At 40.0% G+C, this 26,344-nt stretch overlaps 3 protein-coding genes across 5 annotated transcripts; 1 reads left to right on the forward strand and 2 right to left on the reverse strand.

Moving 5' to 3' along the window:
- Window positions 1-35: 35 nt before the first annotated feature.
- Window positions 36-4,790, reverse strand: zrsr2 (zinc finger (CCCH type), RNA-binding motif and serine/arginine rich 2). The gene is made up of 11 exons (XM_055044796.1): window positions 4,536-4,790; window positions 4,239-4,318; window positions 4,075-4,153; window positions 3,870-3,978; window positions 3,427-3,513; window positions 2,973-3,011; window positions 2,671-2,801; window positions 2,326-2,539; window positions 2,165-2,220; window positions 1,237-1,346; window positions 36-1,147 (listed from the first exon to the last, which is right to left on the reverse strand). The coding sequence occupies exons 1-11, from the start codon at window positions 4,571-4,573 to the stop codon at window positions 291-293; spliced, it is 1,800 nt and encodes a 599-aa protein (XP_054900771.1). The 5' UTR covers window positions 4,574-4,790; the 3' UTR covers window positions 36-290.
- A 7,945-nt stretch (window positions 4,791-12,735) lies between these two features.
- LOC129369583 (transmembrane 6 superfamily member 1-like) lies at window positions 12,736-18,369 on the reverse strand. Of its 2 annotated transcripts, XM_055045094.1 has the most exons (11): window positions 18,336-18,369; window positions 18,107-18,218; window positions 17,877-17,980; window positions 17,667-17,764; window positions 17,495-17,598; window positions 17,333-17,415; window positions 17,114-17,232; window positions 15,448-15,552; window positions 15,274-15,366; window positions 15,079-15,198; window positions 12,736-13,211 (listed from the first exon to the last, which is right to left on the reverse strand). In XM_055045094.1, exons 2-11 carry the CDS (start codon window positions 18,196-18,198, stop codon window positions 13,020-13,022), a joined length of 1,110 nt encoding a protein of 369 aa, XP_054901069.1. In that variant the 5' UTR covers window positions 18,199-18,218; window positions 18,336-18,369; the 3' UTR covers window positions 12,736-13,019. The 2 variants fall into 2 exon arrangements, with proteins under 2 accessions (XP_054901069.1, XP_054901070.1); XM_055045095.1 differs by lacking the exons at window positions 17,495-17,598; window positions 17,877-17,980; window positions 18,107-18,218; window positions 18,336-18,369 and having other exon boundaries at window positions 17,667-17,763.
- A 648-nt stretch (window positions 18,370-19,017) lies between these two features.
- On the forward strand, window positions 19,018-25,506 carry LOC129369669 (BTB/POZ domain-containing protein 1-like). Of its 2 annotated transcripts, none has more exons than XM_055045229.1 (8): window positions 19,018-19,600; window positions 20,876-21,032; window positions 22,558-22,663; window positions 22,755-22,952; window positions 23,101-23,293; window positions 23,378-23,465; window positions 24,494-24,640; window positions 24,714-25,506. In XM_055045229.1, the coding sequence occupies exons 1-8, from the start codon at window positions 19,194-19,196 to the stop codon at window positions 24,870-24,872; spliced, it is 1,455 nt and encodes a 484-aa protein (XP_054901204.1). In that variant the 5' UTR covers window positions 19,018-19,193; the 3' UTR covers window positions 24,873-25,506. The 2 variants fall into 2 exon arrangements, with proteins under 2 accessions (XP_054901204.1, XP_054901205.1); XM_055045230.1 differs by having other exon boundaries at window positions 23,164-23,293.
- Window positions 25,507-26,344: the final 838 nt, after the last annotated feature.

Raw genomic sequence — 26,344 nt, forward strand, 5'->3', positions numbered from 1 at the left:
TTTGTTTGTACAGAAGAGCCAGGAAGTGCTTCAAGTCCCAATACTGAGCATTTATTTTAAAACGTATCCAAGTTATTCACGTGTCTATAGCTAAGCTGCGCTAAAAACCTGTATGAGCTATGTTATGAAATATATATGACCATTTCATGACATAATCTCAACACAGTCTGTAAAAAGCTTTCACCAGAAAGATATTATTAAAAATCCATGAAGCATCCATAAAATGTTTACAGTGTTGTTTACACGACTTATTCTGATGAGGCTAGCAGTGAATTTTAAAGACGAAGAAATTAAGAAATGTCCCCGTTTGTTGTCGGTTCAGTCTTAATTTCAGGAGAGGCCTCGGTTTTCACCTCTGAATCCAAATCATTGTGACCAGCACATTTTTCCTGAGTTCCCTCTTCTTTAAAGCCTCCATTCGGACTCTGTGTTGAAGGATTACCACAAGTCTCTTCCTCCGAGTCTTTCTCACTTCCTGACTCCGTGGAGAAATGTGTCTTTTCAGATGAGAGACTTTTCTTTTTGTGTTTCTTTTTGCTCTTCTTGCTTTTTTTTGAGTGCTTGTGATGGCGGTGGGGTTTCGTACCATCAGAAAGACTTTTCTCTGATATCTTTGAGCTTCTTTCTTTGCTTTCTTTGTGTCTCTTTCTTTCTCTACTTGTGCTTCTTGATCTCTCCCTCATTTCTCTTTGAGGGTCCCCGACATCACCCCTGTCTCTGTATTCATTCTCCCCTTCTTTATCTCTACGCTGCTCTCTCTCTCTGCTTCTGCTCCTTGATCTGTCCCTACTCCTGCTCCGGTGCCGGTCTGACCTCCTGTCACTGTGTCGCGACCGAGAAGACCACCTGTCTTCTCTGCGCTGGTGGGACGTCCTCCTCTCTCTGCTCCTGCTCCTCTCCCGGTCATCCTCCCACCATCTGTGGGATCGCTCTGATCTTGCCGGGCTCCGGCTGCTGCGGCGCTGCCTCCACGATCGCTCCCTGTAGCGCTCCGAATGCCACTCGTCTCTGCGACTCCCCCTGATCCTGCGATCGGGGGACACCTGGAGGTCCCTGTCGGCCTCCCAGAATTCGTTGCCCGGGTTTCGAAATACATGCAGAAAGTTACAGTGTTTGCCTTTAGGGCACTTCTGTCTGTCAAACAGTCCTAACGAGAAAAAAAGACATGAAATAGTCAACGCACTGAAACGAACGTTGTTTCTCTGCCCTTAAGGTGACATGTGAAAGCTAACGCACCACATATGGCGTTCTTCCACCGTGTAACAGGACAGATCTCACACTGAAGCTGCCGGCCTGCATACCACCTCCCGTTGAACTTCACAAAGGCCTCTTTGCACATCTCCTCTCTGGACACGAAGCCAAGACAACAGGACAACATGTAATGGCTTCATACCACACTTGAGCTTTTTAACAAATTTTCTTCACAGCCACAAATTTAACATGTTTTATGGCATTTGAAGACAAGCACAAATATCTTGATGGTGAAGTTGAAGCAAAATAATTTAGTTCTAATAATTTCTTCTTCTTGCAAAATATTTTAAAAAATGTGGGGTGCATTTGTATTAAGCCCATTTTACTTTGATACCCCCAAATAAAACCTATTAAACTCAACTGCCTTCACAACAACGCACAAACAGGGTTGTTTGTGCATTGTTGTGTTGTTTAATCTCAGTATAAATGTTCTGTGGACTCCAAAGATGTTTGTTAGAGAATATTTGTGAAGAGATATTCTTATAAAAGACCAAGAAACAAAGACGGGTCAAGGACGACTGGAGAGTTAGGTAACAGTTTAGATCAAAGCATATCCAAGTGTAAGAACGGCTGAGTCACAACCCAGATCTTGACACGATCCATATGAGAATGAGTAGCAAGACTTGCTGTTAAATATTCTACATCAAGTCTGACATAAAAGAAGAATGAAAAAACAAACATCTAGTAACCTGCAAACCGATAGCCATATCCCAAAGGCTTTTGTGATCTGGCTCAACAAAATGTTGACTCAGAGAGTTGAATATAAATACACACACAATACTTTTTAGATATTTAAACTAGGTATAATTTTCTTTCTACTTCACAATTATCAGTTATTCTGTGAATTATATGACATAAGATCTCAACAAAAAGCAGAAGTAAGCAGCTTAGAAAGACAAAATGAGAAACTTACGTGTCAAACTGAACGTAAACATTCCCTCTCAGATGTGGTTCATGATTGCAGCAGACCTAAAAGAAGAATCATCAACGTACATTGTAAACTAAAATATCCGAGAAAGCCTGGTTTTCTGATCATTAAATACATTTTCAGTGAACACTCTTATGTCCCGTTACCTTAAACTGCACCACTTTGCCGATGTTCTTGAACTCCGGCAGAACGTCGTGGTAAAACTCGAGGAAAGATTCCAGCAGTTCCTCCTCGCTGTGCTCCAAACAGGCATCCATGTCGTAATCGTCCCGCCGCGACTCCTCCATTCCAAACGTCTTGAACATACCGCGGACCAGCAGGGTCGGGCTGGAAGTCGGATAGATGTGCTTCCGAGAACACCTGCGCTTATGGATTGAGATAAACCAGCAAATACAAAGAATAATCCCTTTAGGTAAAGTATTATTCACAATATATTTTATATTTAACTGATATGCTATATTTTTAAAATAAAAAAAAGACACAAACAGAACCTGTCTCCAAATCGACATGCTCCTGTCTTCAGGAAAAAGGGGCAGTTGGCAACGTCGCGCTCCGTTCCGAAGTTTTCCGAGTTCGTCATTGCAGGAGCCTCAGGATTCATCCACGGTCCTCCATTTTCCAGCTAAAAAAAGACAACAAATATATGATTGACATAAGAAGTCAAAATACACATTTCAGCTTTGAGTCTTCAGGAGCACAAAGAGCTGACACTTGATTAAGTACCACATTTTCTGTCTCCTACAGATATAAAAGGTTCCCTGCTCTTTTAAGTGAGACGTATCTTTGTTTTTACCTGATTCTCGGCTTCATCCAACCTTTTCTGAACGGCCTCCTACAAATGTTTTAAACACACGATTTGTGAAAAACGTGAAGACGTCAACATACTGCAGCATATCTGTTATCGGGGGTTAAGAGTTCATTCACAAAGCCTGACAGGCACAGAAATTACCCAAGATATTAAGGAAACCGACAGATGTATCAATCAATTTTACATACAATCTCACACAAAGTAAAAGATACATTCTTGATGTGCAAGCTGAAGGTGTAAGCTTTTTTTCTCTTTGAGTGTATCTTAGGTAAGGAGCATGATGGTTGCTTGTGCCACAAAGTCAAGGAAATGTAATCATTCACAGAGCAAAAACGTGTTGATCTGATGAACTTATTGTATTGTTTTTTTGGTTTTTATGATAAGTTGGCAGCAGAGGATATGTTGCTTTTATTTTCTATCCTCCTGGAGTCCGTTTCACCTCTCTGTCGTGCTTCTCCCGCTGCTTCTGCTCCTTTTCCTCTTGTTCTCTCTTCTGCTGGGCCTCCCATTCCTCCTTTATCATTCGCTGTGAATTCAAGAACAGCAACCATTTGAAATTGGCATTTATGACATAGACTGCTTATCCGTTTTGCCAGTTTGCTCACCAATATCCACAGAATTTGTGTCTGATGGGTGGAAAATAAACTGCACAAGTCACATTTATTGTATATAATATAGCAAACAAAAATGAAGAAAAGCAATGTGAAATATTACTGTTTTCTGCCAGGAAAATTATTCTAAGCCCAACTTATTTATTGTTCAAACATATTGGCAACAAAGGAGGGTGGGGGGGAACTAATTCATGCATGCGTTTTCTGACAGCAACAAATTTGTGCAAACTGGCAACTTAGCTTCTTCCTTTCTACCTCATCAGGAAATTACCTCCTCCTCCTCTTTTCTTTTCCTCGCAGCTTCCTCCCTCTCTGTCCTCAGCCTGAATTCCTCCTGAGCTAGCCTCTCTCTTTCCAGCCACTCTTCATGCTGTCGATGTCTGGAAAAAAATAAAAGTAAAAATACAGAACGCAATTGAGGACTGATTCACTGAAGTTTTTGGCAGCCGCAGGACAGCAGAGACAGGTTGTCCTACCTTTCATCCTCAGCAGCCTTGTCCCCCTCACTCTCTCCTTCATTCACCTCATCCTCTTCTTCAGCGTCATTTTTCAACTCTACAATAAAGCACCAAAAGACTCAGCGTCCAATCGAGGCAACGACGAGCTGAAAGATGTCAGTAAGTCTTAATAGTGTTCATACCACATTCTCTGGCTTGAGCAAGAGCTTGTCGTTTTCGTCTTCTTCTCTCCTTCCTCTGTGCAACTCTTCGCTGCTTCTGACTGTACGTGTAAAAAACAACAACAAAACAGTAACATGACATTAAGAGCTGTAACAGAAGAGCCGCGGAGACAGTAAACTGACATGCTTCACCGTGCTTTTGAAAATTGCCCAGTCCTGGGCAGCGGTAGTTTTTACATAAATAATTGGTCGACTTGTGTTCACAATTTAGCTTTTATTTACTTTTTTTTTAACAAGATAAAAGAATGAGTTTCAAACCTTAAAGTAGAGACAAGAGGAGTAGTGGGGGCTGCCATCGAAGCTAGCCGCGGCTAGCTAAGCTAACGTTAGCAAACAACTCTATTTTAGAACGGGTTTTAATACTCTCCCTGATTAAGCTGCGAGATTTTATCGCAAGGACTTCACTAATATAAAGTCTTGTTAATATAATTACAACATGTACGTAATTGCATAACGAAATGAGATTAGTCGATGTCTGTTGGCTGCAGGAGAGCAAGTCTTCTTCTTTCTCGTTTGTTGGCTGTCAGTGAACTACCTTGTGGTTTACCGCCACCAACTGGCTTGGAGTGTAAACCACAATGTCACTCACACCAAATAAACGATCTAATATTGAAATAAAAATACATAAAATTAAATCCTCATGTAATTTGATACAAAAAGTTCGTCTTAGAAATTATTATTATTATTATTATTTTTTTTTTTACTTTATGCCGGTTGGCAAAAAACTTTAGCTGTTTTAGGGTATGGATTATTATCTGTTTTCTATCATTACACTCTTTCAAGAAAAAGAGTGCGGAATACAATTAGTGCCTCTAATCCTCCACTATAAATAACTACAAAACTGAATCAGCTGAATTTTTTTTCTTGATTTTCTGATTACATCTTATTTTTATGAAGTCTTATCATTAGTATTTCCCTCTAATTCACTTAGAACAGTCTTAAAATGTATATTTTACTTTTTCTACTCTACAAAAATAACAGCAGACAAAATCTTGTGCAAATGACAGAAAGAGCCTCTGGAAAGTACTTCCTTCTTTTAATCATCCAAATAAAAAAAATAAAAGATTTGTTTAGGCATTTTTAGTAAAATATACATATATGTTTTCAGTAGTTATTCTGACAAAAGCCCACTTATATTCTTATCTTGCACTGTTTATAAATTCTGCCATTGAAATACTCAACAATGAACACACACAAAAATGTTTTTTTCAAATCTGCAATTTATTTTACAAAAGCCTTCCCACAGCAGTTATTTGACCAATCCAATAATTTTAAAAGTTGCTCTGGGGAATACATTCATTATAGTGACTGACTTTGGATGGACATGTAGAATTTATGCAAACAAAACGACATCAGATATATATATATATATATATATATATATATATAAAAAAAAAAAAATTCCCTTCTCACCCACCGCGGGTGGTTCTTATCCTCTGAGCTCGGGTCCTCTACCAGAGGCCTGGAAGCTTGAGGGTTCTGCGCAGTATCTTGGCTGTGCCAAGGACTGCACATTTCTGGACTGAGATGTCTGATGTTGTTCCTGGGATCTGTTGTAGCCACTGCTCCAGTTTGGGGGTTACTGCCCCGAGGGCCCCGATGACCACAGGTACCACTGTGGTCTTCACCTTCCAGGCCCTCTCCAGTTCTTCCCTGAGGCCCTGGTATTTCTCTAGTTTCTCGTGCTCCTTTTTCCTGATGTTGCAATCACTTGGTATTGCTACATCTACCACAACGGCTTTCCTCTGATGTTTATCCACTACGACAATGTCTGGTTGGTTCGCCATTACCATTTTGTCTGTCTGGATCTGGAAGTCCCACAGGATCTTAGCTCTGGCATTCCACCACCTTTGGGGGTGTTTCCCACTTTGATCTTGGGGTTTCCAGTCCATATTCTGCACAGATGTTTCTGTACACTATGCCTGCCACTTGGTTATGTCGCTCCATGTACGCTTTCCCTGCCAGTATCTTGCACCCTGCTGTGATGTGCTGGACTGTCTCAGGGGCCCCTTGCACAACCTACACCTTGGGTCTTGTCTGGTGTGGTAGATCTGGGCCTCTATTGCTCTGGTGTTTAGGGCCTGTTCCTGGGCTGCCAGGATGAGGGCCTCTGTGCTGTCCTTGAGTCCAGCTTTTTCCAGCCATTGGTAGGATTTACTGATATCAGCCACTTGGGTTATTTGCTGGTGGTACATCCCATGTAGGGGTTTGTCCTCCCATGATGGTATCTCTGGCACCTCAACCTCCGTTCCCTGTTGTCTGAGACATTCACTGAGCACATTGTCTGTTGAGGCTTTGTCCCTGATGTATTTATGGATCTTAGTTGTTTCGTCCTGGACAGTGGTTCTCACACTCACTAGTCCTCTGCCTCCTTCCTTGCGGCTCGTGTACAGTCTCAGGGTGCTGGATTTGGGATGGAACCCTCCATGCATTGTTAGTAGCTTTCTGGTCTTAATATCTGTGGTTTTTATCTCCTCCTTTGGCCAGCTAATTATTCCAGCAGGGTATCTGATTACTGGCAAGGCATAGCTGTTTATCGCACGGATTTTGTTCTTGCCATTGAGCTGGCTTCTCAGGACTTGCCTTATTCGTTGGAGGTATTTAGCTGTGGCTCCTTTCCTTGTGGCCTCATCGAGGTTGCCATTTGCTTGTGGTATACCTAGGTACTTGTAACTGTCCTCTATGTCTGCTATTGTTCCTTCTGGGAGTGAGACCCCTTCTGTGTGGATGACCTTCCCCCTCTTTGTGACCAGCCGACCACACTTCTCTAGTCCGAATGACATCCCAATGTCAGTGCTGTAGATCCTGGTGGTGTGGATCAGTGAGTCGATGTCTCGCTCACACTTGGCGTACAGCTTGATGTCATCCATGTAGAGTAGGTGACTGATATTGGCCCCATTTTTGAGTCTGTATCCGTAGCCAGTCTTGTTGATAACTTGTCTGAGGGGGTTCAGGCCTATGCAGAACAGTAGCGGGGACAGAGCATCTCCTTGGTATATGCCACATTTGATGGACACTTGTGCAAGTGGTTTGCAGTTGGCTTCAAGGGTGGTTTTCCACAGCCTCATCGAGTTTGCAATGAAGGCTCTCAGAGTCCTGTTGATGTTATACATCTCTAAGCATTCAATGATCCAAGTATGCGGCATTGAGTCATAGGCTTTCTTGTAATCAATCCAAGCCATGCACAGGTTGGTGTGTCGGGTTTTTGCAGTCTCGGGCAACTGTGCGGTCTACGAGGAGTTGGTGTTTGGCTCCTCTGGTATTTACACCGATACCCTTCTGTGCCGTGCTCATGTGTTTATCCATGTGTTTGCTTATCTTGGCCGCTATGATGCCTGACATGAGCTTCCAGGTTGTGGAGAGGCAGGTTATTGGTCGGTAGTTGGGTGGGACTGGACCCTTTGATGGATCCTTCTGGATTAGGATTGTCCGCCCTTCAGTTAACCATTCAGGGTGAGTCCCACTTTGTAGCAGCTGGTTCATTTGGGCTGCCATTCGCTCATGGAGAGCAGTGAGTTTCTTTAGCCAGTAGGCATGGATCATGTCAGGCCCTGGTGCTGTCCAGTTTTTCATACCTGAGACTCTTTCTTGGACATCTGTCACAGTGATGGTTACCGGGGCTTGCTCAGGGAGGTTGCTGTGGTCCTCTCGTAGAGAGATCAGCCACTGTGCATTGCTGTTGTGGGACGCCTCCCTTTCCCATATGCCTTTCCAGTATTGTTCCGTCTCCAGCCTTGGTGGGTCTGCTCTGTTGTTATTGTTACCCTGCCATTGAGAGTACACCTTAGCTGGTTGAGTGGAGAAGAGCCGGTTAATCCTTCTGGATTCATTCTCCCTTGTGTATCTCTTTAGGCGGCTGGACAAGGCTTGGAGCCTCTGTTTGGCAGTCTCGAGTGCTTCAGGTATGGGCATCTGCCTGTACTTTCTGGGTACTGGTCTTTTCATTGCACCCTTGTGGAGCTCTGACAGTTGGCTCACTTCCCTCCTTGTTACCTTGATTTTAGCCTCTAACCGTCTTTTCCATGGTGGGTATGGGTCTATGGTTGCTCTTATAGCCAAGTATCTCAAGGATCATAAGTTAAGTTGTAGATCAGCTCATTGGTTTCTGTTATGGTGTTGGTAGGGATCGTTCTCAATGCTGCATTCACATTCTCAATGAGACTTTCAGATGGTACTTCACTCAGCCGTTGTAATTGGCGCCGGGGAGGCCTGGTTGTCATTCGGGTCATGATTCTCTCTCTCAGGTCAGCAGCTGTCTCGTTCAGCTCTGTTTCGCTCATTGGGGCCGTGTATCCCCTCACTGGGTGGGGACTTGTAGTTAAGTCCCCACAGTCCTGACATCCGGGTTCCTCCCTTTTGCCGTAGCATTTGTGTTGTATCTCGTCAATCTCAAGTTGTGATAGCAGTTGCCGTTTGCGGATGTTGGAACACTGAGCTACTAGTTGTTTAGCGCTTAGTGTTGACTGGGGATGTCGAAGTAACCATTCCTTCCCCAGTCTTTGCATGTAACCTCTCTCACTAGGGTTACTTGAGTAGTAGCATTCCAACAGATCCACATTTTCATCTCTCGCCCATTTCCGTCTTGTTCCAGTAGCCCATTTGTCATCAAGGTGCTCTGGTTCCCCAACACCTGACGCAGACCTTGTTTGGCCGGGCGACGTCTGAGCCGGCATGTTATGCAACTTAGTATCTCTCATGGTATGAGGTAGGCAGTAGCTTGAAGGGTCTTGCCTAAGGACCCAGACTGGATTCGAACCCTGCCCTCTCGGGTGATATACTGATGCCTTATGTATTGAGCTATCCAGTCAGCTATATACATATATATATATATATATATATATATATATATATATATATATATATATATATATGTATCTATAGATATAGATTTATCTATCTATATATATAGATATTTTAAGATCTACCTATAGAGCTATAGATATCTAGATAGATGGATCTATCTAGATAGATTTGATAGACAGACAGACAGATAGATAGATAAATACATAGATACATAGATAGATCTATATCTATCAGGGGTCCCCAAAGTGGGTTCTGGATGTCCGGCATCCTGCATGTTTTAATTCTCTCCCTGCTGGTACCAACGACTTTTTCAGCATGTCAATGTTCTTTTTAGGCCTCGAATGAGCCATCATTTGATCCAGGTGCGTTAAACCAAGGAGAGAACTAAAAAGGATGCCGGACCTCCAGGACCCACTTCTGTCTGTCTGTCTCTCTCTCTCTCTCTCTCTCTCTCTCTCTATTTCTCTCTCTGTCTGTCTGTAGGGAAACCCGAGTACCCAAAGAATACCTTTATTTAAAGTATGATTGCTTAATTTTAGTAATTAAGAAAATTACAGACAATATCTATCTATCTTTCTGTCTGTCTATCTAAAGATTGATAGATATCTATAGATCTACATCGACGGATCTATCTAGATCTTTCTATCTATAGATCTATAGATAGATCCATCTATCTTTCTATCTGTCTATCCACCATTTTTGTAGGGAAACCGGGGTACCCGGAGAAAACCTTTATTTAAAGTACGATTACTTAATTTTACTAATAAGGATAATTACAGACAATATCTATCTGTCTGTCTTATCTATCTGTCTATCTATCTAGACAGATAGATACATATCTATTGATCTATCGATCTGTCTGTCTTGACTATCTATCCAACATTTTTGTAGGGAAACCGGAGTGCCCGGAGAAAACCTTTATTTAAAGTACGATTACTTAATTTTAGTAATAAAGAAAATTACAGACATTATCTATCTATCTTTCTGTCTGTCTATCAAAAGATTGATAGATATCTATAGATCTAGATCGACGTATCTATCTAGATCTTTCTATCTATAGATCTATAGATAGATCCATCTATCTTTCTATCTGTCTATCCACCATTTTTGTAGAGAAACCGGAGTGCCCGGAGAAAACCTTTATTTAAAGTACGATTACTTAATTTTAGTAATAAAGAAAATTACAGACATTATCTATCTACCCATCTATGTACCTTTCTGTTGTTTTTTTAGGGAAACTGGAGCACCCAGCGAAAACCTATTATACTTACTTACATTTGCTAATATATGTCTAACGTAGCTGACGAACAATCTCACAAAGATGTTAGTTCAAAGTTGAACCACTTGGTCGCACTCCTTGGCCAGTTGAGAAACATCATCCAGTTGATTCAGGGAAGAGATGGGAATTTTATCCTCTTGCTACTCTGTGGGGAATCGTCAGGGAAGCGCACAGTCCTGGATTTCAGTGAGGGAAGTGTGACAGGCTCGGTACTGCCAACTTCTCATGACCGAGTGAAGGATTGCTGGTTTTTACGTCGTCATGTCTGTCAGTAGGATGCCTGTTATGTCTCTGAATAGAATACCCAAGAAAGCTGTAAGGATCATGCTCAAGAAAGCTGTGAGTAGAAAGCACGTTATGTCTGTGAGTAGAATGCCTGTGATGTTTGTGAGTAGAATGCCTGTGATGTTTGTGAGTGGAATGCCCGTCATGTTTGCCAAGAGAAAGCACATCAAGTTTGTCATTTGAACGCATCTCTTCTAGCTCAGGAGAATAGACGTCAGGTTTGCGATATAAATTTACGTGAGGTTTGTAACCAAAATGGACATCCGGTTTGTGGCTAGCATGCACATCCGGTTTGTCAGCAGAATGTGCCATTCTTCTTCCCACAAGGGACTTGGATCCACTTCTCTCTGGTGCTGCTGTTGGCAGAGTCTCCTGAACTTTGTGATGAACTGGCTTTTTATGAGCAACATTTTTACTGTCCTCTGGAGATGGGACCAGTTCAGGAAACCTGCTCTCACTCTTGTGTTGTACCAATTTGGATTGGAAACCTTCCTTTGGGCCATTTCCACTCTGAAATATTTCTCTCTGTCTTCTAATTTCCTCCCTAATGATTGGTTTAGTCTTCTCCTGGGTGCTGAATCTCTGCTGCTTCTCCTTCTTTTTCTCAATTTCTTCCAACCTCTGCAGCCGGTCCGATTCCATCAAGGAATGCAACTCCTGCTTTTTCATTCTCCATTTCTATCTTCTTCTGCCGTTTGTATTCAACTTGATCATCCCAAGCAGCAGTCAAAGATTTTTGCATTTCAGCTTTCTTTTTTCTCTCCTGTTCATCAAGGAACCTTTGGGGAATCCTCTGTGGAGCCATGTCCTTATAAAACTTTTGTCCCTCCAAAGCATCTTTGGCAGATCTGAAGTTGTGTTTTTCCACAACTTCAGATCTGGGCAAATCAAAAACGTCTCGTTTTGTCTTTTTAAGCGGCTCTGATAGTTTTTTCTTCTGTCTTGTTTCTTCAATGATTTTCATCCTCTGTTCTCTCTCCAAATGATCAATTCTTTTTCGTAAATAAATAGTTTTCCAGTTCTTTTCTTCTGTTCCTCTCCTTTTTTAACTAAGGCTTCCAGTTTCTTTTTATAGTCAATTTTTCTCCTGAGTTCTTGGTCCAACTCAATCGCTGTATTAATATCTATTCCCTCTTCTGAAATGGAGCTGGACGTGGAGCAGGAGCTTTTGCTCGAATCAGAGTCGGAGGTGGAGGAGGAGTCAGCTGTTTCAGGCTTTTTCTCTTTTGCTTCTTTTTTCTTCCGTCGTTCTTCTTTTTTCTTCCGTTGTTCTTCCTCTTTCTTCAGTTTTTCTTCCTCTTTCCTTTGTTGTTCTAAATATTTTGGAAGACTAGGCAACTTTTCCAACAAAGTATCCAAATAATTGTCCTTCCCTACAAATTGGGAATGTTGATTTAAGTTTGGTCTACCGTTTTTTGTTGTAATAAAAGGCAGCAGCCTTTTTGTTAACTCGTGTGTTTCTTTTTCTAACTTCTTAGCCATCATGATGAAACTATCAATCTCTGGGGTTCTGCACATATGACTCTAGAACACACACATCACTATTTAAGAGGCTTCAGAGGTGATGTCATACAACCTTTGATACAAAGCATGGGATCCTAGTGACATCATCAGTTAGGTAGAAGAGTGACATTAGTTGCTATTGCTATGGTAACCAGGAAAAGCTCTGAAGTGATTCATGCTTTCTAGTGAAGGAGATGTTAACGTGTTCTGTGGACTAGTGGGAGAATTTTATATATATATATATATATATATATATATATATATATATATATATATATATATATATATATATATATATATATATATATATATATATATATATGTTCCTGTCCATTTTATAAAACAATGGTAAACAAGCAAGTTTTAATTGAAATCAATAGCTAAAGGAGCATTTGAACATCACCTCCTTGAAGTTGTCCATAAATCTGTGTGTTTAATCCATATTGAGGTGATAATGTGGTATTTGCAAAGAATGCATCAGCAAGTAGTTCTGACTTATATTAACCTATATTGCTTTGAGAATTGGATTCATATGGAAAGACACAAATTATTTCTTTGCCAATTCAAATCTTAAGCCCATAAAGGAAATACTTTAGTTGACAAAAACACTGAATATATTAGGACAAATAGTTTAAAAACCACAAACATATTTTTAACTACACATAATACATATCCTCACATTTACAGCATAAACAACCAGATATGACACTGATTAAGTTTCCTGTTTAGCACACACTTTGAAGGGGCTAGTGGGACCCCAGCTCCAAAACCAGAAACTGTGGGTAAATGCAAACATAAATCAGGGCTTCGGCTGATTTATAAAGGCATTCTCATCCTCTGTAGTGTGCCTTGAATGTCTCAGAGATGCAGAGTCATTGTGTTTTTTTCTCTCCCTTTGGCTTGAGGAAGAAGGCTGGCTGCGTGCAGCAACGGTAGCAAAAAGCATGAGGCACAAGAGCGTACAGGACATTAACAAGCAAGAAGACAGACTGACTGTCAGCTGGTACTCTGAAAGAGAACGGTGTACGTGTATGAAGGGATGCGCCGATGTGAGAGAACTGCGCCTGTAAAACAGAGCAGAAAAGGACGAATGAGAAAGAAATTACAGCGAGGAACAAGTAGGGACATACTCCTAGGATTTTTTTAAAAATTACATGAAACTTTAGACATTTAAGGATGTAAAATTTTAAGTTAAAATAAACAAGATTTTTTCTAATCTTTCAATTGTTGTTTTTTTTTCTATCATAACAAAATGCAACATTGAACTGAGATCTGATGAAGAGACTAACATTTTGAATGCATCACTGACAAGATGTGTCTTCCAAGTGATTTGGTGAGACTGGAAACTGGATTCAAAAAATATTTTCTATCAAATAAAAAATGTATTAAAATGGAATTAATGTGACATTACCATACATCCGAAGAATATGGGAAGCTTGGGGTCCAGTATTTTCTTTTTAATATTGCCATATATTAAACTTCAGCGTAGTTTATAATTTCCATGTAAAATGAAAGGTTAACGCCAAAGGAGAAGACGATGTAATTACAGCTGATATTTTCTTTTAGTAAGCCATTGGATCTAGACGTGTAGTTGTTGACATAACCCCAAATAATTTGAAATGTAACTAAACCCTCCCTGTCATCTTTTCTAATTAAGCTCCTGAAAATGGACATGCTTCATAGTAACCCAGCCTTCTGGACCCTCAGCGCTCCTTTTTATAGCTCCCGCTGAACAGTTGACATTTAAGTGAATACCACCAATACCACCATTCCACTCGGCCTGAAGTCACCTTCTGCCCTTAGTCCCACTGATGAGTGACGTGGCAGCTTAGAGCTCAAACACAATGGCTGCTTTGTATGGCGGAGATGAGAGTGGTGCACTGGCTGCTGCCGCCAATCTTCATAGCGTTCCAAGTTTAGATCTGAGAAAATGTCTCTATTGTGCTCCCTGGTTAATTCACTGAAGGACAAGTCAATGAGTCCAGAAACACTAAAGTAGAAAAAGTTAAAGACTAACCAAAATGTCACCATGAAGTCACTCTTTTTCTGGCATCTGGTCAAAATCCTTTGCTTTCCCACAGAACTCTTTCACCTCTGAGTGATAAGGCCAAAACTATTACACTGACATATTAACTCACTATTTCAAATATCAAGACACAAAGTTCACACAGATACAGTTGCAATTTTTAGAAAAAACATCCTGACCAAAGGTGAATAGTTGAAGCCTTTTCAGGAACATTCACAAATGTGACAGTTGAAGACTTCCTGTTAGCTCAACTTAAATCTTGCCCATCTCTATTGCTGCAAAATCTCTCTAATACATTCACTTTTAGGTGATCTGTTTAAGAAAATAAGTTGTTTCTTCTGACAGGTTAGTGTGTTTTTACTAAAGGACAAGTGAGGTGAACCAAGTTAAGTTGTTTGTCATTGATTTTGTCTGTTCGACAAAACCGACCAGCTTCTTTGCATCAACACAGGATAATACTGCCACCACCATATATCTCCATGTGGATGCTGCTTCAGCATCAGATTTCCACCACACATTGCCTTTGGTTGTGGACCAAAAAGTTAAGATTTTTCTCATCTGATTTACTTCTTCCAAATGGTTGGTGGGTTCCCTACAAGGTTTGTGACCAACAAAGATTTATTTTGGCGTCTTTTCAACCACGACTGTTTTCTTACTACTCTTCCATGAACCCCAGATTTGTGGAGATAATAACTTGTTACCCCTAAAGTGCCTGATATGTCTTTAAGAATTCTTGAATACTTTCTGTCGGTCTCTCACATAAAATCCCTCAAAATGCCTAACTGTTTGTGTTTGAAACATGAAATGAAAATACAAAATAATAACACTTTTGAAATCCTCTGTGTGTGCAAACAAGTTTGACTCGCCTACCCTCAGCTGTGCTCAAAATGATCAGTATTACCTACCTGAGCCAGAGCACCTGAGTGCACAAGAGTCAGATCTGGCACCCATTCACATCCTGGGACCAACAACCCATACAGGGTGATGACGTAGTAGGGTCCGGAGTACAGCATGCTCACTAGCATCTGGCGAATGTGAATGCAGTTTAAGACATTGAAGGTCAGGATGATGTTTTATCATACTTTATGTCATTGAGTTACCTGGACTTTGGGGTAGGCGGAGGGATCTTTTAGGTACGGCTCAAACTGCTGGGTGTAGTCCTCACACCATTTACTGGCGCAGTCCAGAACAACCTCCAAAACAAATACGGGCCACTGATGAATCATTTCACCAGTCCAGGTTTTATACTTGTTTATCCTTTCACAGTTTCTTACCAAGCCTCTGAAGACACAAAAGGCCAAAGCTGGAATGAGGTAGACAGTAAACAGCAAATCCAGAGGTCTGTGGAGCAAGTTTGTCCGCTGTGATTCCTGAATGCTCTGTAAAATGACATTCGACTAGTTTTCAGCTGTCTGTGCTCCTGACATGAGCATCTTACAGCTTAATGCGCTTTGCTGTCTTCATCGTTGAGAGAAAATGACCAAAGATCACCACTGAGATCAGAGCTGCTGTTGAAAAAGTTACACCAGCAATTTGTACTGTTATTTTCTGGATTAGGATCTAGACACATAATGGGCGTACAGGTTATTATTAAGTTTGTATATAAAAATAACATTAAGCATTATTACATTATTACAAAACCTACCAATTTTCTGAATAATATGAATTAGCCAATGGAAGTATAAATCTGCAGTCACCAGTGCTTACTAAATTAGAGATTTAAGATAAGTATGATGACCAGGAAGAATTTAATTTTTTAATTTATTTATTTATTTATTAAATTTATTATTATTATTATTATTATTATTATTATTATTATTATTATGGAGAGGATTGCCTTCCCATTTATTGACAGAGCTGTTTTTTCTGCTCCTTGTTATCATCTGTGGGCTACAGACATGTTCTTTCTGTTTGTATTTTTAAGTTTGGAGCAAAAATGTGCAGAAATAAAAGTTTGTGTTAAATGCTTCTGTTTCCCGTGTCTTTTATTTTTGTGCCAGAAATGCTAAAATGTCGCTTTTTATAAGACAGTCAGTATGTGAATGAAATTTGTGATATATTCTCATTTTGACCACTCATCTCAGACAGAGATTCACATTACGAGCTCAAATCTGCTTCAAATTTATGTTCAAATTGTTGACTTAAGCTGAGTTTGAGAATCATAGTTTTTTCATATGTAATTAGTTTTGAGGCAATGAAATGCCTGTATGTTATAATTAGCACTGTTACCCTGAATGCTTATCCCTGGAACTTAATTACCCCGTGTTTTCCATCTATCCCTCCAGATCAGATTCGACTTCTCTACAGTTCTGCCAAGAAGTCAATAAACTTGTAGGTTTTGTTTCCATTGTGCAAAAGAATCACTGATGAACTATAACTGGTAATAATCATATTTCATAAAAATCCAGACTAACCCTTTGAAATCTGTTATTTATCCACATCCTGCGTGGGTTTGATGTCACTTTGATTTCTGCCTTTGAAACCAAGAGGAGTAAAACTATCTAACCCCTAAAACCCTATAATATTATTTTGTCCACATAATTTACTCCTTGTGTCTTCACAGACAGGTGGAGGCAGAAGTTATTGGTTTAAATAAACAATTTTACACTCAAAGTAACAAAAAGGACGAACTGCAGTGTAGTTCAAACTGCTGTATTTCAAATGATTAGCAGCCTGTGACATTCGTTTTCTACCCTGATAATATGTTTTTTTTTCTGCTTGTAACTACAGTGAAATGCTGACGCTGATGATTGATTGGCGAATCAATCTGCTTTCTGGAAACGTTTACTTTTGTGGCTTATATTCTAAGCAGAAGATGTAATAAAGAGATCATGATGAGATTTGACTGTAGCAGATGGTTCAAGTCATCTATTCAAGTGAGTCAAAAGCAACTCTCCATGTAGATTAATAGAGGATGTGCAGAGGAATCCGGTAACTCACCGTTAACTGAGCATCGTGTGTAGAGGGTTGGCTAAAGATCCGGAAGCAAGCCCAAACAGACACTGAGATATAAAGCATGTGGAGAATGAAGAGAGGAGTGACTTGGCTCCCATATTTTCCTGGAAAATATGATAACATATCACCGTGAGAAACACAGATTCCCTTGAGAATTAGGAGTTGCTGACCTAAAGATACCCCCATTATTTTTGGTGTTCTTACCCACAGCATTCCCGAGAATGTAGACCATGGTGCTCATGAGAAAAGAACCCACCCAGTACAGTCCAATCGCTCGGTAACTGTCCCTGCACAAACCATATAACACTGCAATTATTACTGCCGGAACCACATGTACCGGCTCACACTTGGATGGACAGGTCATACCCCCAAGTAATGGCAGCAATCACAAGCAGGTACATAAGATAATGCACACAGCCATCCCAATAGGAAATCATATGTCCATGTGCTGTATTAATGTGTGGCTCTGCCTGCAACACAGAGATTTGTTTGTAAAATCTATATGTGAGCCACACGCTGTACGCGCAGTAGTTTTTACCTCTTTGAGGTAAAACGTCACAAAGCCATCAATGATGTTGTCTTGCTCCAGCCCAATGATCAGGTTCACCACGCTCAGGAATGCCAACACTGCATACACTGCATTGAAGCAATCAGTTAGTTGGTTAGTAAACAAAAATAACAATAACAATAATAATTGTGTGGTCATGAATAACAAAGTAGTGGATATATTAAGACAAGGAAATCATACCATAGAAAAGAGGATCAACAGGAGCTTTCTTCTTGAGCATGAAACGAACTGAAATGGTCAGAATGAGGACTGCTGTGCATCCAGCGAAGAAGAAAGCTTCTGCACTGAATATTAAGCAACAATAAATAAATAAGAAATTCTGATCTTTCGAATAAAACAATTTGAATAACACTACACGGACATTAATAGTTTTGCAGACCCCAAGCCGAGTTAGTTGAAAATGCACTTACCTGTTGTTGTAAATGAAGGAATTGAATAAATAACAGAAAGGGATGGACATCAGCGAGAGCATGAACACTCCGGTCCCGGCAGAAGCGCTCATTGTTGATCCTCTGGGGTTTTCTTGAAGAGAAAATAAAATCAACAGAGATCAGTTCCAGAAAAGTCCCCGAGCAGTCTGCGTCATGTTTGGAAAACAGGGATCTCTTCCAGTCATCAAACTTTCAGTCCTGCTCTCACTTGTGGGTTCAGTCTTGTCCCTCTCGTCTTTCTGGATCATGAATGTTTTTTTTTCTCTCTCTCTCTCTTTCTTGTTTTACCTCTTATCAACGTTCAGGGGCGCTCTCGCACACAACTGCTCATGTTTTATGGACAATCTGCCATGTTTCATACTAATAAGACAGGAAACAATGGAAGGAGATTTTTTTTTCATTATTGTGAAATTATAAACTTAAAAAAAAGGAACCGACATCTAGTCGTGGATTATAAAAAACGACACAAGGCATCATCTCCAAAAGTGCAGCGTAACAATAAAAAAGCTCAATAAACATTTACACACTATAATGATTCAAATGCAGTTAATAAGAACAAAAGCACAAAGTAAAAAAATATATTTAATTCTACTCTTGAGTCAGTAACTTCAATTCAGAGTTAGATAAATATGTCAAAAATCATTATCTTAAACGAATCTTTAATTATTTCAATATTTCAGAATTTTATATATCCATATATTTAATATATGCATATGCAATATCTGATTTAGCAAAACTGAAAAGTACACGTAATGTAAATAAACATGAAAATTGAGGACTATTTATATATTTATTTACGACTGTGTTGAAATTTGTGGAACTACACAGAGGAGCCCACCAGGGGGCAGTAATGAGACTTAAACGAGGCCAGACGCCGTCCAATCCAAAACGAGGAAAATGTGTTTTGTAGGAAGTGCGTCTCTTTAGCAACCGAAGAACCTGAGCAATGGCCTCCTGCGCGATGGACAATACGTAAATAAACCAATCACCTCTGCTGTCGCGACACGGTATCATTAGCGCCTTGCTGTTTGCAGGATCAGAGGCAGAAACACTGCTGCGGCTCGTCATGGCCAGCGGAGGCGGATTGGCGTCGAACCAAAGCGGTCCGGAGGCTCCGTCCAACTCGGTACAATGCGGAGCCGCAGCGGCTCTGTGCAACATGCCAGCCTCGGCTCCCGCACCGTCCGCCTCCCCGCCGGGCCTCGGCCTACAGCGGGAGCCCGTCTACAACTGGCAGGCGACGAAGAGCTCCCTGAAGGAGCGCTTCGCTTTCCTCTTCAACAACGAGCTGCTCAGCGACGTCAGGTTCGTCGTCGGGAAAGGCAGACAGGCCCAGAGGATACCTGCTCATAAGTTCGTCCTGGCCGCTGGCAGCGCCGTGTTTGATGCCATGTTCAACGGGGGGATGGCCACCACTTCGGCTGAAATAGAGCTGCCTGACGTGGAGCCTGCAGCTTTCCTGGCCCTGCTCAGGTAAGGTGGGACGGGTGGTCCCAGACCCCCACACAGCGTTCAGAGTGCTGCACACCGGGAATGCACAGAGAAAAAACAGAAAAAGTCACTTTAAGAACAAATTAACACAAGTTGTTTCCACACCAGCTCTTTCGAGACCCTGCGAGGATAAGCGTGTTAGAAAATGGGAGAACCTGTAACACAGTTTAAAACTCTAGATCATTTCTGCACTACGTTGTTTTGATCTATTGTTGGAAATCCTAATGAAATACATTGAATCTTTTGTTATATGACAAAATGTAAGGGTAGACGATACGTAGACCTAAAGTTTCATCACAATATTTTGTGGTAGTATTGTGACTCGGCCTGTCACGATGGCAAATGTTGCTGGACGATAAATCGTCCCAGAAGGTATCAGCAAAAAACGATGATATTGTTGTTTTGAGACCATTTTCGGGTAACAAAACGGCAATGGCATAATAATGGAAAAACACATTCTGAAAGATCAATAAACTTTGAATTCTAATGAACATTTAACACTGGAACTGGAAGACATTTTAAATATCCAAAACAAATAAGTAAAACAACAGAAACAAAAAATTAAATAAAATAAATGATAAAGTCTTTTAAATTTATAAATTATAGACAACATTTTTCTTAAAAAATGTCTGGCTGAGACCGAAGCACCAGAATGAAGACCAGTTTCTTGTAGAAAGAAAGAGAAAGGAGGAAAACAATAAATCATGCAAATGGAAATTATTGAGCTTGTTTTAAGTTATCGTGTGATAACTTAATTGATTTATTCTTCACTGTGACAGGCCTAATTGTAGTAACAACAAACATGACCAGAAAAACTACTTAATACTTCTTTTTCACACAACTTCCTGGCTGTGGCTGCAAGACACAGCAGTCACAGCCCCACGAACTCAAACACTGTTTTTAAAAAACATACACATCTATAATGCGCTTCTTTAGGTTACCAGTCACATAAAGAAGTAACAGCACACATTAACTACATTTAATTACATTTTAAAATGTATTGATGCTTTTATTAAAGCAAACAGTGGAGAAGAGTCTAAAAATAATGATCTAGAGAATATATACAGTATTTTTAGACATTAACTAGAATCAAAATCAAAATTCTTATTGTGTTTATCACAATAAAAGATACATGCCCACCCCTAAACCAAATACATGTGAAAATATAGATTTTCTTCACATTTGAATTTGAAGCTTAGGGTAGCTTGGTGAAAAATGCTTATTCTTGTTCTTACTATTTATATTTTTGCTCTGTAGGTTTCTGTATTCCGACGTGGTCCATATTGGTCCAGAGACTGTGATGACGACTCTGTACACAGCGAAGAAATATGCAGTCCCAGCTCTGGAGGGCCACTGTGTGGAGTTCCTCACCAAGCACCTCAGAGCCGACAACGCCTTCATGCTTCTCACTCAGGTTACTGCCAGTCAACGCAGCTGTGTCGTCAATATATGATAGTAGAGGAACGAAAAACACTGAACAATGTAAACACTGCTCTTGGATGCAAAGTGCCTTTACTCAAGCGTGAGATAATGTTCTTTCTAAAGCCATTATTAACTAGTGGTTGTTTTAAGACATAAGTCACTTGGTCTAATCTCCATTTATATTTTCTTGGGATATTAAGAGCCTCTCAGTTTTTCCATGTAGGTGTTTAATTACATTAGCTGCTCTATTTTGTGTTTATTTCTTCAGGTTTCAACATTTTGTTCTACAGTTGCTTGATATTTCTTTAACATCTTGACGGACTACAATGTAAAACATAGATTCTTTCACAAAACCTATGCATCACACAGTCCCAGTAGTGGTTTCCGAGTGTAATTTTTGCAAGTGAACCAATGGCAGTTGAAGGATTTTCCTTATTATCCCTTAATTGGCTCTGATTATCAGGTCACACACTAAAGAAAATTTTTTCCACTTGTTTATTAAATGCATGAAAAATAAGATACACTGACTATATTCTTGTATATGTATATATCTATAGTTCTTAGGTTTTATTTAAGTTAAAATTAGATAACATTAGGGACATGTGCTTCTGCTGTTAGATAAAAATATATCAGCTCCAGTAAGGAACTTGTGGCCTATGTTTCTGCAAGTGTTTGCTACATCCTTAAAACCTAAATTAGTAGGTCAGTCCAAAAGGAAGTGCATGTTCTTATTGTTGTAATTTCATTATATTTTAAGCTTAATTATACGTTTCCCTCAAAACTACAGTATTGTTACAAATCACAGTATCACAATATATGGAGTAATTTAGTCTATAGGTGAACCCATCAATTAACAAATTTTCTCTTGGTTTGTGGGTCAGATAGTGAAAATTTGTTTCTTTTTTCTTATAAAATGCATTAAAACTGAAAAAAAAACTACATTTTCAGTCAATATAGTGTTTACACAGCTAAAACATAAAATCTTAAGTATTTAAGAGTCTAGATTCTAGTCAAAATATGTGTGTAGTGTTGAAATAAGACAAAATTAAGTTACGAATAAAATTTCCACTTGTTTTGAGTCAATAATTTCTTAGTATTAATTGAAAAAAGATTAGATAGATTCTACTGGAATTTTTTTCACTTAAAGCAACAGAAAAATGCCTTATAAAACTTAGATACTTAAATCAAATTTAGACGAGGGTTAGAGACAGAAACAGAGGTAGGTTTGTTATATAATCTCTCAAAAAACCAGCAGTGCATTTTTTCTCATGTCTTGCACTTTGTAGAATTGGGGGTAAATGGCAGCTTAGACTGGAAATTCCCCATGAAGTGCCTGGTTGGTGCATCTCCAATGAAATTACAATGTTTAATTTGATTCATCGTATTTCATCACTGGCATGGTTTTGTGTTAGTTTTTCATGCTGGTAAAATTCAAATGTTGCGCATTATTTAATTGCTGCAGCCAGCCTTTAACAAAACGAATGGCTGTAATCTGAATATTCTGCTCTATTTCACAGGCGAGGTTATTTGATGAGCCTCAGCTTGCCACGCTTTGCTTGGACACCATCGACAAAAGCACAGCAGACGCAATAAACGCAGAGGGCTTCACTGATATTGACCTTGGTATGCGAGTCTCCTTCACTCTGTGTTTGCTGCTCCGCCACTTTGTTGTGGGATCTAAAAGTATAGCTGCACCGTGTGTTTGTGTGTGTAGATACTTTATGTGCAGTGTTGGAGAGAGACACACTCAGCATCAGGGAGAATCGTCTGTTCGAAGCAGTGGTCCGCTGGGCAGAGGCGGAGTGTTACAGACAACAGCTTCCCCCGACCTCAGAGAACAAGCAGAAGGTTCTGGGAAAAGCGCTCCCGCTCATCCGCTTCCCGCTCATGACCGTCGAAGAGTTCGCAGCCGGTATGTGTCCTGGCAGAAGGACCGTTTGGTTGTCAGTGGGTCTTGAGCAGATCAGCCATCACTGATCTGCTGAGTTCTTCATGTTTCCTGATGTGTCCATACAGCTCCAACCACAGAAACCAGTTTGATATTTTTTCTTGTGCGACAGGGCCTGCCCAATCTGGAATATTGTTCGATCGGGAGGTGGTAAATCTGTTTTTACACTTTACAGTAAACCCCAAACCACGGGTCGACTACATTGACAGGCCTCGCTGCTGCCTCAGGGGGGAGGAGTGTAGCATTAATAGATTCCAGCAGGTTGAGAGCCGGTGGGGGTACAGCGGCACCAGCGACAGAATCAGGTCAGCTTACGCTCGTTAGTCGACACCGGGATGAAACCCGTGGTTCGTTTTAATAACTGTTCTCCTGTTTACGTTTCTCTGTAGATTTAATGTTAACAGAAGAATATCCATCGTGGGTTTTGGCTTATATGGCTCAATACATGGACCCACCGACTATCAGGTCAACATTCAGGTAAGGCCTTCAACCCTTGGTCCAGCAGGAATAGCATGACTAAAAACGATAAACCAGCTAATATTTTTAAATCTAGATTAAATATCGGTTTTAGGAGGGTTATTTTCATGGAATAATTGCATTTATTTCCAGAGCACAATGTCGCTATTAGTACCAGAAACATGTTTTTAAATCTTTTTTTTTTTTTTTTTGTCATTAGGTTGAAAACTCTTTTGCAGATTTTCCATAAAAACATCCCATGGAAGAAAATATATTCATCCTCTTGTCACTTTTATGTTTGTTTGTTTGTTTGTTTGTTTTACACCCCAAAACATATAAATAAAATATTGGTAATTTAAGACAATGCAGTAGAAATTACAAGATGTCTTTTCTCAAAAGGTCATGGGATATTTGTGGCTCTAAAAAGTTTTATTAAGATGGAGTGAGAGCAAGAATGGCTCTTCGGATTGTAAAGTTTGCAAACCTCTTACATAGATAGATTTAGTTACCTTATGACTCCAGCTTTAATCCTCTGAAGAGGGCACCCAGAAGAACTGATCATATTTTCACTTATAGATGTGACTTTTTTTTTATTGCTTAATACAAATCTGGTAGTTTGAAAATAGGGACTTCACTATCAATCTTTGCAATGTTTCCATAGTGTTTTAACTTTTAAGAAAAGGCAACAGGAGCAAATGATAAAGCAAAGGTGAGAACTGATTAAACCTCCTTTCAAAAGACAATCAGTAACCTGCTGCATAACCCAAACAGCTTGACCTTTTAAAAGAAGTCCAGTCTGTGCTGGGACCTTTTGTCACATCAGTTTTGTCCCTGAAGGACAACTTGCAAAGCAAATTTTATTATAAGACAAAATGGTAAATACATTTTTCAAATGCTGATTTCATTTATTAATGAAAATAAGTACTTGCGTGGCCACATGGAGAGAACTAAAACCACCCTGCTTGTTAAACCATCAATAACCTTTCTTTCTTTATACAGACAAAACATGCAAGGCTTCTGATAACAAATCAATAATTTCCTGTTTTCAGATCTTAGAGAGTGACAAACGTATCACACTGGGCCAGAATGATACCGGTTTCAGCTGCGACGGCTCAGGAAACACCTTCCGAGTGATGTTTAAAGAGCCTGTGGAGATCCTGCCCAATATCAGCTACACTGCATGCGCCACCCTAAAGGTTAGCCTGAGCATTTCGTCAGAAGAAATTATGGCGGAAACCTGAACTAACCGATTCGTGTTTCACCTCACAGGGTCCAGACTCTCATTACGGCACTAAGGGGTTAAAGAAAGTGACCCAAGAATCAACAACTGGGACCAAAACTACGTTTTTGTTCTTTAGCTCACCTGGAAACAACAACGGCACGTCGGTAGAGGACGGTCAGATACCGGAGATCATCTACTACATTTGAACTTTCCATGCTGCCATACAGGTACAAAGAACCAGGGAGACCTCAGGCCACTGGAAGGACTGGACTTCTGTGAATGGATGCAGTGCCTCGGATCGCCTGGAGTATTGTGTGTGTGTGTAAGTGAGAATGCTGTGTGTAAGTGAGAATCTCTGTACATATATACACGTGCAATTCTGTTTGCAAAAAGAAAAAAAAAAGTTTTTTGGGCCTAACATTGTATTTTGTTGTCGTAAGTTGTCTATATACTGATGTTCTGTTTGTGCAACTAAGCTGCCTGTAGTGCAGAAGTTGCACATCTAAGACAACAAATACAGCAACACAACTTTCAATGAGGCCAACTCGCGATGTCTGTTTGTGCTGATGCATATTTCTAATGTGCACTGTTGTACTTTATAAAACAGGTGTCTTCAAGTACCTTTTCTCTGTGTTGTGCAAAGGCTCCCTGTACTTAATTTTGCCAGTAGTTCTTTCTGTAACTTATTACACAGTGTTTACTTACCACTTCACTGAAATGTACAACAGGAAACAAATGTTCTGAGACATTTATGGGTATATTAAACCGGAATTAGTTTATTTTCAGCCTTTGGGGAATAAAACGCGCTAAGACCAAACCGACTGATTCGTTCAGTCAATATTTCATGTGTATTATTTTTGTTGTTGTCTGCCACTAGGTGATGCTGTCTCCTAAACAAATTTCAAACCACTGAAATTATTTGACTGCAGATACAAGGAAAAACTATTGGTGGAAGTTATAAATTGAGAAATACCTTTAAATTTTTTTTTTCCTCCAACAATTAATGTATTCAGTAAAAAAAAAAAAAGTGATGCAACATTGTGAAAATCCAGAAGCTACTCTTTGTTTTTTTTAAAACAATTATTATTTTAGTACAGAGCCATTTATTTTTTTGCAGCATGTCCATAGACAAGTGGGGAACGAGAGTGGGGGCGATATGCGGTAAAGGTCAAAGGTCAAAGGGACTTGAGCCTGTAAGGGTCGGAAGGAAGAGTGAGGCCTCTGTACATGAGTCGCACGATTTTCTCCCATCGTGTAAAAAACACTTTTTATCTCATTTTTGTGTGGAGTATTATTATTTACTTTCAAGATTTTTTTAATGATGATTTTAGCAAAGTTCAAAACATTATTTCACAACAACTTTAACTTCTGTCATACTTACCTAAATCATGCTGCGAAGTGCCCCAGCATTGCCCTGAAGGGTTTCCTGCTTGTGTGAGCTGAAGGGCCGTCTGTTGAAACATCTCAAAAACCCAAACAAGTGCTCCTGCATTGCATAAGGTGCACATGCATTATGCGAGACACGCTTTGGAAACAAGAGGGCCCTGTGAGACAGCTGTGAGTGGGCTTTGATAAGGAGATGGATCCACGGTGGCTGTCAGGTGAGTCACAGAGACCTGAGAGCTTCTCCTGCCGACTGCCCACTTAGACAGCCTTTTATAGAAGAAAGATTCTGTAA

Source organism: Poeciliopsis prolifica, unplaced genomic scaffold (genome assembly GCF_027474105.1).
Source record: "Poeciliopsis prolifica strain line A6 unplaced genomic scaffold, Auburn_PproV2 SCAFFOLD021, whole genome shotgun sequence".
Lineage (NCBI taxonomy): Eukaryota > Metazoa > Chordata > Actinopteri > Cyprinodontiformes > Poeciliidae > Poeciliopsis > Poeciliopsis prolifica.